Source organism: Carya illinoinensis, chromosome 12 (genome assembly GCF_018687715.1).
Source record: "Carya illinoinensis cultivar Pawnee chromosome 12, C.illinoinensisPawnee_v1, whole genome shotgun sequence".
NCBI lineage: Eukaryota > Viridiplantae > Streptophyta > Magnoliopsida > Fagales > Juglandaceae > Carya > Carya illinoinensis.
Genome location: NC_056763.1, coordinates 11,037,118 through 11,050,723, shown reverse-complemented (window position 1 = coordinate 11,050,723; position 13,606 = coordinate 11,037,118). Strand labels below are relative to the sequence as shown.

The window sequence follows — 13,606 nt, the reverse complement described above, 5'->3', positions numbered from 1 at the left end:
TCCGTCACTTTTGGTGTGACCTTTGATTTTTCAGAATTTCCTTTCGTCATTGTAAGTATTTTGCCAAAGAATTTATTGAGATTTAAATATATTTTTACACTAACTTGTTTTATGCAGTTTTATTAGTTGTACCAGGCCTTAGGTCGGAGAAGTGTGGATTTATGGATTTTGGTTGTTGTCTGATTTGGGCCTTGGGCTGCTTTGGAGGACGGGTTAATTGTAGAGTTGGATTGTGGGTTTGTATGCTTGGAGTTGTGATTGATATATTTTATATGATGAGTGATGTGCCATGACATCATATGTATTGTTTGCATGCATTCTCATTTTTCAAGTTTGAAAACTGAGTTTTTGTGTTAAGAAATGACTTTGAGTGCATGTGTAATGAGTGGATTAAAAGAAATGAAAGAAAGGAAAAATGAACTGTAGGGATGGTGGTAAGTAAGGACAAACGGTGGTAAGTCCCGCCTATGATTCCCGTCTATAGTGAATGAATGAATGGATATGTTGGGCCATATTCTCAAAAAATGGCAATTTATGATTAAATGAATATGAGGACCATTTTTTGAGAAAATGGTAGAATTATATTTAGGCCATTTTCTGGAAAAATGGTGAATAGTATTTAATGGCATGTTTTGGATCAAATGAGATTTTTAGTATGAGTTGAAAAAATGGTCATTTTTGGGAAAAATGATGGTTTTGGCCTTATGCATATTTCATCATGTGCACGCATACATAATGATTGCATTAGTGTGTTTTTATCTCTTGGGTTATTTGGTTGATTACTTACTAAGATTCATAATCTCATTGTGGTAATCCTACTCTACGGTTCCATTTTATAGAGGAATCGTAGATTTTGATACAGATGAGGACGTTGAGCTTGAGAGATCGGCTCCACCGGTGGAGTGGCATGTGATTGCTTTTGGATTATGGGATTCATTTTTCCCTTTTTTGTCATGTATTTGGCTTTTTACTCATTTTGCTGGATAACTATATAGTTGTTTTGAATGACTTTTATTTTGGTTGTTCTATATTTAAAATTTTGGTACTTAGTTGGCTATTTTTTATTTATTTATCTATTGCAATGTTGTTGTACACTTTTTGCATGTGCACACAATTAGCATTTGTCATTTGGGGTGCGTGACTTATGTTGTCATCATCCCGATGTTAGGATTCCCGCGTTTCTGTACATGGGAGTCGGGGCGTCACATCTATTCTATTTGGAATTTTCATGGACTAGGGATTTAGCATTGGTGAAGTGATGGGGATTAATGGGTAGTTTGTGATGTGATTGTTTGTTAGTTTGTCGTATGTTGAGTTAAGTGATAGTAATATATGGATTGCATATGAGTAGGTGTATGGATTTTAATAGAATTTTCAGATTTGTGTTTAAAGTGAACTTTCTTACATTTTATGCTTGTGTGAAGTGTATATGATGTATAATTATAAGATGGTAGCATCTTAAAGTTGTATAAATGCTATTGAATAGATTAAAAGTTGTACAAGGATACTCCCGAAAGATTGGACAGACTTTTGTATATTAATCTGTTGGTTATGATGAATTATATGGAAGTGATGTATGGATTGAGAATTTTTTATGGAGTAGGCGCGCTTGTGTGGATGGAGTTTATCGATTGAATATAGTAATTGTGAAGTTTGGGTTATGTGGAGCCATGAATGAGGCTCATTAATCTTTACGAATTGTAATTGTGTTGGATTGATGTGCATGGGCAACAAGTATGTTCGAATGTTTTACAAATTTAAATTGTGTATATGAAAGATTGGAGTGGGATGATGTGAGTTAGTACAAATTATCAAAGTGATATATGGTTAAAGTTTTGTGGAGCCATGAATTGTAACTCACAAAGTTTTGTATTTGTGATGGGTAGATGTATAAATGATATGGACAGATTTTATGCATTGAATGTGTAGGTTTCAATAAATTATGAAGAATTGATGTGGTGATTGCTAACTTGTCATGGAGTATGTGTGTTTGTATTAGATGGTAACTTGGGAATATGTATATATTACCAAGAAGTTTATGAATTGAGTAAACTATCTATGAAGGTTGGGTGGATTGATTTTTATGAATATTGAATGTAATATGAAGTTTATATGACTATTTGGTTGTGTAATGAATTTGTGTGGAGCTCAAGCAGTAGGTGGATAGAATATGTATATTTAGATTGGATTGGACTACATTGGCTGCAAGCATGTTGGTATACTTTATAATTTGAGTTGTGTATATGGAATGGTGAAGTGGAATGACATGAATTGATACTAAATATTGAAGTGATGTTGGTTGGGGTTGTTGATGATGTGTATGAAGCATGTAAAGCTTTGGGAATGTGTGGTGTAGGTGTATAAATTGTATGGGCATATTAATGTATTGGATGTGTTGGTTTGGATTGCAATGGAGTGGATGGTATGCATTTGGACAGATTTAATGTGCTTCACTTGTGTTGATGCTTGAGCATGGAATGGGTTGTAATTACATGATTATGCTAGAGTTTAGATTATGCTACCTAATTGAATTATATTGAGATGATTGATGTGAATATATGGAGTTGGGATGAAGATGGATTTTTTTTTTTCAAGTTTTGGGATTAAATGATGGAGTTGTAGTGAGTTTGTAAAGCATGATGACGACGTTGGTTTCTAAATGGACATATTTATGTATATTAAATGTATTGAGTATGGATTAAGCTTGTAAAAAAAAATGAGTGCTTTGATTGGATCATATGTTGATCTTAGATGATAAAGAGGGTAGGGTACATGTGTAAATTGATTGGGTGCATGTATTGGACAGATTTGTGCACCTTGAATGTCTTATGTATGGGTGGAGTTTGTAAGAACAAGTGAATACTTAGATGAATTGTATGGATCTTAAGTGATAAAAAGAGTATGGTACATGTATAAATTGATTGGGTACATATATTGGATAGATTTGTGTGTCTTGAATTTGTTATGTATGGATGGAGCTTGTAAGAACAAGTGAATACTTAGATGGATTTTATGTTAATGTTAGGTGATAAAAAGGGTATGGCCGCACATATGTATGTTTGGTGGATTGTCTATGTATGTTTGGTTTGGGTTGTATGATATGTTTGCAGGTGAGGAAGTGAATTGGAACCTGAGTTAATGTTGGATTGGATTGTATGTGTGTGGAGGATGGGTATTGTATTTGTAATTTGGATCTAATGGTGAAGTGAGACTAATTTGTAAAGCTTGTTGAGTAATGATTTGGAAGTTAAGGTGAAGCATATGAGCTCACTTTATTAGTTAGAAAATGAAGTTAGGCTTTTAGATTCATAGTCTAAGTTTAGGACTAATGAAAATGGTTATACTTCAAGGATTGAACAATGAGTTGTAGAAGTGAAATAAAATGGATATTATGAATACCTAGAAGTATAAGTTTTTACAATTAGGAAGTTATGAAAAAGTATACGAGTAAAAGGTATACGAGTAAGTTTGTACAACCATGAATGAATGAAGGATGGTACCAAATGAGGGGCAGATTGCAATGCCTAGTAAGAAGTACTAGTAGTACACCCAGTGCTACCCCTTGACTGAGAGATTCCCAACATGTGGCCATAGGCAGAATCGGTTCTAAAGACTGCTAACCCTAACATACAGGATGTAATAGTGTGTTTCAGTCAGAGGAAAAGTGATAAGAATAATTGAATATATGAAATGTTTTAGTTCTTTATGAAGGAATGTAAAAGCTGAGAAATGTTTTTACGAGGAATGAAAATCTTTTTAAAGAAAAACCCCATCTTGTAATATTTTCAAAGGAAATGAATGCTTATTGTAAAGTATATGGAGGAATGATAAATGCATGAATGAAAACCTAGCTATGTTGGTACATTTTTACAGTATGAAGTAATGCTTATTGAATATTCAACTTATTTTGTTTTTATGTGTGCCCCACCCGAGAAGGAAATGAGAACGAAGTGTCAAGATAAACACAGCTCAAGGAAGAGGTGACAAAAACCTAGGCATTTTATGTAATGTATAAAATCACATTTTATAGAATGGATTTTATAATTTAATTAATTGAATTCCACTTCAAAACTCTTTTTTAGATTTATAAAGGCAAGTTTTAAATTTTAATTGTAGAATCTTTTATATCCTGGGAAGGAAAGGAAAGAGTTTTAAAGTTCAGTAATTCTCATCTTATTTTCCAAAACTATTTTATAAAATCCCACCACAAGGGCAAGCGTTACAAAGCACCCTTGCTAATTCGCTATCTCTACCTTCTCCTAGTGACTCTCCCTCACGGTTGCTTGCCATGCAGGACTCTCGATTGTACCATGCTTAGACTCTACCACAAAACCCAAACCTATAACTTTCTGACTCAACGTTCACTCACTAAACATAGTTTAAACCTATCATACTCTAATGTTCTAGATTACGATGCTAAGGATTAATTCCTATATTTCGGGTACCCTCCCTAGGTGACAATGTGGCTTTACCTAGAGCCGTATAAACTTTGATATCGAGCTAGGGCAAGGATTTGTGGTGCCAAGTGTGCAAGCCAATTGGCAATATTCACTAGGAAGTGCACTAGTAAGGAAATGGATATCTAGTTTGCAGTGGAATAGTAAAGATTTAGTATGAAGGCTAAACGTTATAGTACCAGAAGTTTAAAAATTGTAAGTACTTTCTCATGATACCCACAAGTTACTTCATTCCTTAAATAATTATACACATGCTCAATTGATTGACTTGTATTTCCAAGATGTGGCCAACCGAACATATATGGTCGCCTAACTAATGATTACAAATACAACTCCCATAAGTAAACATGTACTACAACAAGAAATAGGCCCACGCACCCATTGCTCGAGCTAGGTTGGCACTTGGCTCTTCCTCCTCGAGTATCACTCTTGGGTCTATTTCTACATCAGAGTTTATAGTTTCGATACCGAAAGTAGAGGAAGGTCAGGCAACTATGATAAGACCTCTAATGAGAAACAATGCTTGCGAATATATAATGAAGGGTTTCATCTGAAATGGTGAGAACATGTGGTAATGCATTGTGAGGAATCATCATCTTAGGCAAAAACACATGTATTTGTAAACATATCGATAAATCATCCTATTAATAAAAACATATATATATATATATAAACATGGCGAGAAATCACCCCATGAGGAATTATCCTCCACACAAAATTCAATACATATATGTGTGTGTGTGTGTGTCATTTTACATGTCGCTGAGGTGAGCAATCACCCTTCTTCCAAGCATGTAAAACCCATAACACCAATCACATTACATTTCATTGTTATCACATAGATATTTATCACACAAATATTTGTCGCTTGATGAGCCGCTTCATCGTTCGAAGTCGGGAAATCTCTCCCACCCCATCAACATGGTGTAAGTTGACTCCCTTGTCTCCAACATAAGCCGAGTCTCAAACAAATATATAAATGTTTTACCGATGAATGTTTACCTGGCCAACCAACTCAAAGTCACCTACACATGATATGCCCAGTGGATTATTCATCTTGTTTATTAGGTGAGGCTAACTGTCCCACCCCAATCATTCAAAGGGACTCTCTCTACTCATATGAAGCTCATGGCGAAATCTTGTAGGATCGGTTTGGGGAATCCTCCATCCTGTCTACAATGATTGACAAGTGATACGCTTACTCACACAAAGATAGCATCGAAAATAAATGTATTCAAATCTCAAAAAACACGAAATAAAAGTATTTGTAAACATAATGACAACATTTATTACTTCATGATTAGAAAAGGGGAGAGATTATAGAGTATGCATATGCCAAAATTCAATAACCTCCTCACACAACATTTATGCCCTATTCCTCAGCACTATCTTAAAAGCTAACCTACCTTACTATCCTAGGCTTACGGTGGCGTTGTGCTGCTTATTTATTTATCTCATTTGAAGTCACTTGCTTTCTTCGAAGAATTTGACTCCAATGACTCTCAAGTGTTTATGATCTCAAAAGTTAGACTTGAACTTTTACCTTAAGCCTTTTATAGCACATGTTCGTCAAGTGTTCTTCTGAGTCTAGACATACTTGAATATGAGTCTTTTAGTCTTGATTGTCCCATTGTTCTTCTGAGGCAAGGCATGGTTCACACATTCTTACGGTCTGCCTTAAGTCCAATCCTCAATCTCTCTTTGAGTGAGGATCTCCTACGCCGTTAGACCATACCTCTGGTCTCAGACGATTGGATCTACCGAGTCGCATTTTTTTTTTTTTTGCAAACCCATTCCAGATATGACTCTCTGGATGGAGTATGGACTTCTGCATACTGCATTGCCACCTTCTAAGCATTTCTATGTGACCTTAGAAAGCTTGTTTGATCACAAGGGCCTTGTCCTTGACCGATGCTCGCCCATATGCTGGACTACATGTACTTTGCATTACCTGCAACTATTTGTTACTACACTAATAAAGTGGATTCTCCTCTTTTCCTTATACTCATACTTTATTAGTGGTCGGTCTATTTGCATTGGTGCGATCCTAAAAAATATGTCACTATTTTCGGTGTTAGATGTTGTATGATTTTCTAGGTTGGCAGTTGGAGGTTGTTGCGATTTTTGAATATTGTGATTTTTGGGTCGGATATTACAACAATTTTTTAGGTTAGATGATTGATGTCATGCGCCTTTTTGGATTTGATGGGTGTTGGACGATGGTTTTTTTAGTTTGTCCATCCACTGAACAAGGACAAACGACATCTATCAAGGGGAACACAATATTTTTTTTTTTATGATCTAGGGTATTTTAAATAAGGAAAATACTTGAACCACAAAAAAATTATACAAAAACAAAGTCACAAATTGATGTGGTAAGTTTTTTTTTTTTTTTTTGATGAAAACAGAGAACTGTTCATTAATAAAGGAAGTAACGATTACAGACATCCATCAAGCCATACAGCTTGTGAAATACAATCTGGAATACAATCCCACCAAACAGCAATTGAAACAATACTAGAAGCAAAACGAGCTAGTCTGTGTGCTACTTGGTTTCCTTCTCGATAAACATGGGAAAAATCACAGCATACAAATCTGGAAACAAGGCTTTGAATCTCCATATATAAACCGCCCAGCAGGGACTGATGCATGTTATTGTACTGGAGGCCTTCAATGCATAAAAGGCTGTCACTCTCAACCAAAATCTTGGGAATGCCCATCATAGCGCACATCTGGAGTCCTCGGAAGATAGCCATCAATTCTAGGGGTTCGGAACCCCCCATTTCCAGTGCAGGTTGACTCACAGCCATCAACACCTTACCCGTATGGTCCCTCAAAACAGCGCCTAAACCAGATCTGCCCAGATTAGAGAAAATAGCCCCATCTACATTGAAAACAGATAGGTCCTCAAACTTACGAGCTGCAATGATATCCATAGCCAAATCCACAATAGAAAAAGAATGATGAAAGCATAAATCAGGCAAATAAGTTGAGAAAAAAACATGAACTGCAGGGCAAAAAACTAAGGCATGACTGATAGTTTAAGGAGCAGACAAACATAACTTGCAGGTGGGATCTGCTAAGATCCGCTTCTGCTGTAAGAGGGAACCCACAGGGAGGCCATTTTGACATGCACGCCAAGCAAAATTTTTTATTTTATTAGGGACCTTCATCTTCCATAGGTGCTTCCATAGAAGGAGCGGCCTACGCTGAGAAGACGCCTCAGGGAAAGGGGAACCCAGCGAGTCCTGAATAACCCGGTAGCAACTTTTAACGCTAAACATCCCATTGCGTTCAAGAGACCATACCCGACAATCATCCATCCCACCCGAAAACAACTGTATTTTAAGGATGTCATTTACAACATTTGGATCGAAGAGAGCCCTGAGCTTAGGTATGTCCCAAACTCTAGCATTCGGTAAAAACAGAGAGTTCACAACATTCATACGCACATCGTCGCGCACCACGACCCCTTCGGCAAGGAGGGACTTATGTCCCGGAATCCATTGTTCTGACCAGATATTCACCGCTGTACCAGACCCAATTCTCCACATGCAACCAGCCATCAACCATTTTCGCGCCTCCCAAATACCCTGCCATGTGTAAGATGGACAGCGACCCAAACCAGCCTGAAAAAAAGAAGACTGAGGAAAATATTTAGCTTTGAGAAGCTGGTGTCGTAAGGAATGCTCATTTTGGAACAAACGCCAGCCTTGTTTAGCCAATAAAGCTAAATTAAAATGATGCAAATTTCTAAAACCCAAACCCCCTTGATTTTTGCGTTGGCACAACCTCTCCCAACTCAACCAGTGGATTTTCCGCTCAGTTCCCCGTTGACCCCACCAGAAACGGGCCATCAGCCCCTCCAAAAATTAGATCATAAAATTACTTTTATTATAAAATAAATCTAACGGATTCCCATGAAGTCATGTCAGTTTGTGACTTTATTTTATATAATTGCTTTGTATTTATAGCAATTCTCTTCAAATAATAGTTTTGTAAAGGTTTGTGTTTCTATCTTGACTCAAAATGTAACAATACACTCATGGTTTTTTTGTCATTTCATTTTACAATAAGTCAATATATTTTTGGTCTTAAAATTGAGCTATAAACTCATTCCGGGGGGGGGGGTGTACACAGGGTCGATGAGGATGCTCTGAATCGGTCATGGGCTATCTCCAAACACTAATTAATGAGAGGTTATGACAGTGAGATAAGAGCATATAAGACTAAATAAAAGTTAAAAATTAAATAAATTATTATTAAAATATTATTTTTATTTTAAAATTTATAAAATTTAAATTATTTATTATATTTTATTTAAAAATTTAAAAAATTATAATAATTAAATAAAATGAAGCGAGATATATTGAAATACTTTCTAAATCTAAAAGCATAACTACGTTAATTTTGTCACCAAATTCCTTATCATCTACTTCTAGAACCATCTGTACGTAGTTAATTTGATGATTTTTCCTCAGAAGCCTTAAATTTTGATCAGTTACTTCAAAAAATCGAAAATCCAGATGGAACGGTACTACTCTCTGGACATAATTTGTGGCCTTCTTCGTAGACATCGCTCGCCAAATTGAATTAAATGAGTACGAAGCACTTAAAAACAACGAACTGTCCAAAGTCTATCGATCATTCGAGGTGAACGATATTGATTCGAGCATTCAGTGGCGATCAATTGATTCTAACGCTAACCAACTATATAACATATATATATATATATATATTATTTTTCTATACATCACTTTAATTGAGAGGAATGCTACTCATCATTTCACATCATATATTTTTAAATTATTTTTTATTTATTTTATTTTATTTTATTCTTGTTAAACTAATTGAGTTGTTTTATTTATTATCTATACATTACATATTTATTATAATTAAGAAAAAAATTAAAATAAATATAATATATGATATGTAGAGATAATAAGTAAACTTATTACTCTAATTAAGCCACTAACCATGTCATGCCATCTCATGTTAAAGGACTCAGTCGAGAATGAATGAGATTCACCTGTTCTTCGTCCATTCCATTAATGTATCAGCCTGATGTTTATCATACATCACCGACCGCGTCACCTATGACTAAGTGGGATGGGCGGTCTTCTACCTAACCCTAACAGATGACATTGAATGTGAAGACTTTGGGGATTTTTCGAGCATAATAAATTAGTTAAATTTGCCAATAAAAACTTTCACCACGTGATGAAAGTGACATTAGAAAATATACCTCATTGAGAAGGTTAAGCTGGTACCTAATATTTCCATTTAGATTAGATTGGCTATATTTTTTCCTTAGAATTTAAAGTACTACAACGTGCTGGGTATTACTTGCAGCTTCTTGCATGCATTTTATGAGATTTATTAGACGGTCTCAGCTTGTATAATGCCGACATTTTAGACTGCATGGTATATCGTGTAGTATCCTTCAACATTTTCGCTTAGACAACGTGCAATTGTTGCAACGATGTTTTGGACGGGCGTCCATATTCTTTCAATGGACATGCTCCAAGAGATTTTGTTGACTGCATTGAATAGCTACAAAGCAGGTTTCCTTCGCCTGAAGACCTAGGAAGGAAGCAGCTGGCAAATTGAAGACAAACTTCTCCCAACATATCAACCCTTGCTGGGTATAGTACTGATCACATGACTCGCGCGCTCTTGCAACAGAGTACTGCATTTTCATTTTAGAAATGATATTTAAAGAGTACAAGTTCTATATAAATATATATATATATTTTAAAATAAATAAATAAATACGACACCTATATAAAAAAAAGATCAATTTTTGAATAATAGATTTACTCATTTTAAAAAAGATCATCGGTGCTCAAGATTTGTATATTTTAGAATTATATCTAATATTACTTTTTATTTTTTTCTCTAGAGGTTATCGGGGATGGTCAGCGAGGCTGGTACAAAAAAAGAACAAAAGGAATTATGGTAATGAACAGACCTAATTAAGTGGTTTTAAAAAAATTCTTTGATTATGTTGAGAAAACTTAAGTAACCATCCACACTTTGTCCACTAGAGAAGGGATCCTATTCCTCTCCCTCTCCCCTCCTTCCCTACAACTTTTTTTGCGGCCACTAGGTTGAAAGATATACGATATATCGCTTTTCGACCACCAAATCATTACGAGCGCCACTCTATCGTACTTGCTAGCCGTCTATCTTACAAACCCAAGTGAGACTGCCCACCACCGGATATGATCAAAACAGCTCAACCTAGCTAGCACGAGAGCTCCTCGCATTGGCACCCCCATTTGTATCCCCGGTGAGCCCGCAATGATAATCTGGGCTTTCGAATCCTAGTTATGCATGAGCGATATTAATTTCAACCTTCCCTAATCACAAATTTAGATGAAAAAGTTGCGGAGATCGCCTTCCACAACACCGAAATAGTTGACTGCAGTGTCCCTTCCCTAGATGTGACCAAAAACTGTATTCCAAGAGTCCACCAGTTGGACTACAAAACTGCTTCTTTAGCGGTAACCTCTTTGGTTTGGTCAAGAAAAATGTGTCCGAGTATAATTTACTCAAGTCATTGTCCATTTATTTGTTTTGTATTTGCTGCAGGTTGAAGATAATATCAAATCAAATCAAGGTAATATCATATCAGTGCAATGCACCTTCTATTATGGATTTTCGTTGGAGTCTCCCATTCTCCTCTTATATTCTTATGTTAAATTGAATGATATCTTGTTTAGCAGGGAAAAAAAATATACAACTGAAGTAGCAAATGGATCAGTAATGGTGGAAGTTAACATGCAATAAAAGGCGCTTGACAGTTTTAACACTTTTAACCTTGAGAGAAAAAACTACATCGATCAATCGGTGTCTTTAATACCCCATGCAGTTGAATATTCGGAATCAAACGACTTTCAAGCAACAGTTAATACGCACAGAAAATGTTCAAAACCACGTGCTTTCAAGGAAAGTGACCTTGTTTTCCTACGGACAAAAACCATATGTACATGGCAATTTTAGGTCCCCACACCTCAAATACAGTCTGTTCTAATGAGGCTGCCCGAGGAAGCTAGCGTACTGTTGCTGCCTCCGCGTGAGCATCTATTTATCCCCCACTTCACCCTCCCACTTTCCCCACACATCCCTCTCTCTCGCTGATCAAAAGGTTTGTGCTGCTGCCTGCATGTGAACTTTTCTCTCCCTTCTTAATATTCTGGAGCTCATTTCTCCCTGCAAGATAAAAATGGCAGTTCTTGTACTTCTACTAGTGGGATCTCTCTCTTTGCTCTCATCTGTTAATGGGTATGCTGGAGGTTGGGCTGATGCACATGCCACTTTCTATGGAGGGGGTGATGCCTCGGGTACAATGGGTAAGTGACTCTATTTACCCTTAAGATCATTTCACAAGGACCCAGAGATGATCTTAATCTTATAATTATTCATATAACCACCATATTGAATCATTGATCACTTTAATTGCAGGCGGGGCTTGTGGATATGGAAACCTATACAGCCAGGGATATGGGACAAACACAGCAGCTTTGAGCACAGCACTGTTCAATAATGGATTGAGCTGTGGGGCTTGTTTTCAGGTTAAGTGTGTGAATGATCCAAGGTGGTGCCTGCCCGGCTCCATTGTGGTCACTGCCACCAACTTCTGCCCACCAAACAGTGCCCTCCCCAACAGTGCAGGCGGGTGGTGCAACCCTCCCCAGCACCATTTTGATCTCTCTCAGCCTGTCTTCCAACAGATTGCTCAGTACAGAGCAGGGATCGTTCCTGTAGCTTACAGACGGTACATGTGCTAAGTATTCATAGAATAAGTATATTATTGAGATAAACATTTTAAATAAAATGTATACGCGAGTTTTCTGTAAAAATCAGCTAATCATCAGCTGTACAGGTCTTCAGGGATTTAAAAAGCATTTCCCAGATCGATCCACTATTTGTTAACTTGTAGTCGGCTTCACACCCCCTCCGCCCAAAAAAAAAAAAAAAAAAAAAACCAAAAAAAGGGAAAGAAACTGTTAGTCAGCTTCCCGTGTTTTGGAATTTGAAGCAACCCAAGAAATATTTTTCCTTTTTTGCAAGTTACAGCTAATTTGTTTTGTGTTCGTTTACCTCAGTAAAATATTGGATATATGTTCTGCATAAAGCACAGCATCTTCTTTTTATCCTTTTGGATTAAACTCTCTATCTGCAATATCTTTTCCCTGGAAAGCTCAAGCCTTCGATTCTTTGATTTGAAACAATGTAGAGTCCCATGCCGGAAGAGAGGGGGCATCAGATTCACCATCAACGGCCATTCTTACTTCAACCTAGTCCTAATCACCAACGTTGGAGGTGCTGGAGATGTGCATGCTGTTTCAATCAAAGGGTCAAGAACAGGTTGGCAGCCAATGTCTAGAAACTGGGGTCAGAACTGGCAAAGCAATTCCTACCTAAATGGACAAAGCCTCTCCTTCAAGGTCATCACAAGTGATGGGCGCAGTTTGGTTTCAAACAATGTTGCCCCTGCTGGCTGGTCCTTCGGCCAGACCTTTAGTGGCCCACAATTCCCATGATGAACTTCAAAATTTAAGCCAATTTTAAAGAGGATGGGAAAAGTATAGTGTACTTTGGTGCATTTTAGCTTATGATAGGACACGGCCCTTTGCATCATTTACATTGAAGTATGGGAAACTCTGCTCTCTTTTGGAATGGAAGGCAGCAAATAGGCAGTGGTTGGCATTTACCACCCGCCACTTTCTAGTTAGTTGTATGGTTGGTGAAGCGTAGTTGGCGTTTTAATGTGTGAAGCTGCTGAAATAATCGTCTTTTCCTGGAGGGTGTTCTTTGGGAACTGAGATTTTGTAAGACTATGTTCAATTAAATCCGTGCCACTTTTTTATTGCAGCCTGTTTCATTCAATAGCACAATCTATTTTTATCTTTCTTTTAAAATCAACTTGCATTTGTTAATAAATCTGTAAGATGCATCTGGCCCGAGTCCTGAGCCATCAAAGAACCAGTTCCTTAACCATGCAATCATTACCTTCTTTCAGCGATGTTATTTTTTTAACTATTAAGTATTTTTGAAATACGAATTTGATCATACTTTTATTTTATCACAAAAGGACGTGTAATTAAAATTGTTAATATAAGGAATAATTTTAAAGAAAATAT

General features: G+C 36.7%; 1 protein-coding gene across 1 annotated transcript; it reads left to right on the top strand.

Annotated features, from left to right (window-relative positions):
• The first annotated feature begins 11,567 nt into the window (after positions 1-11,567).
• LOC122288854 (expansin-A1-like) lies at positions 11,568-13,337 on the top strand. Its single transcript, XM_043095653.1, has 3 exons — positions 11,568-11,812; positions 11,925-12,237; positions 12,700-13,337. Exons 1-3 carry the CDS (start codon positions 11,686-11,688, stop codon positions 13,004-13,006), a joined length of 747 nt encoding a protein of 248 aa, XP_042951587.1. The 5' UTR covers positions 11,568-11,685; the 3' UTR covers positions 13,007-13,337.
• The last annotated feature ends 269 nt before the right edge of the window (positions 13,338-13,606 follow it).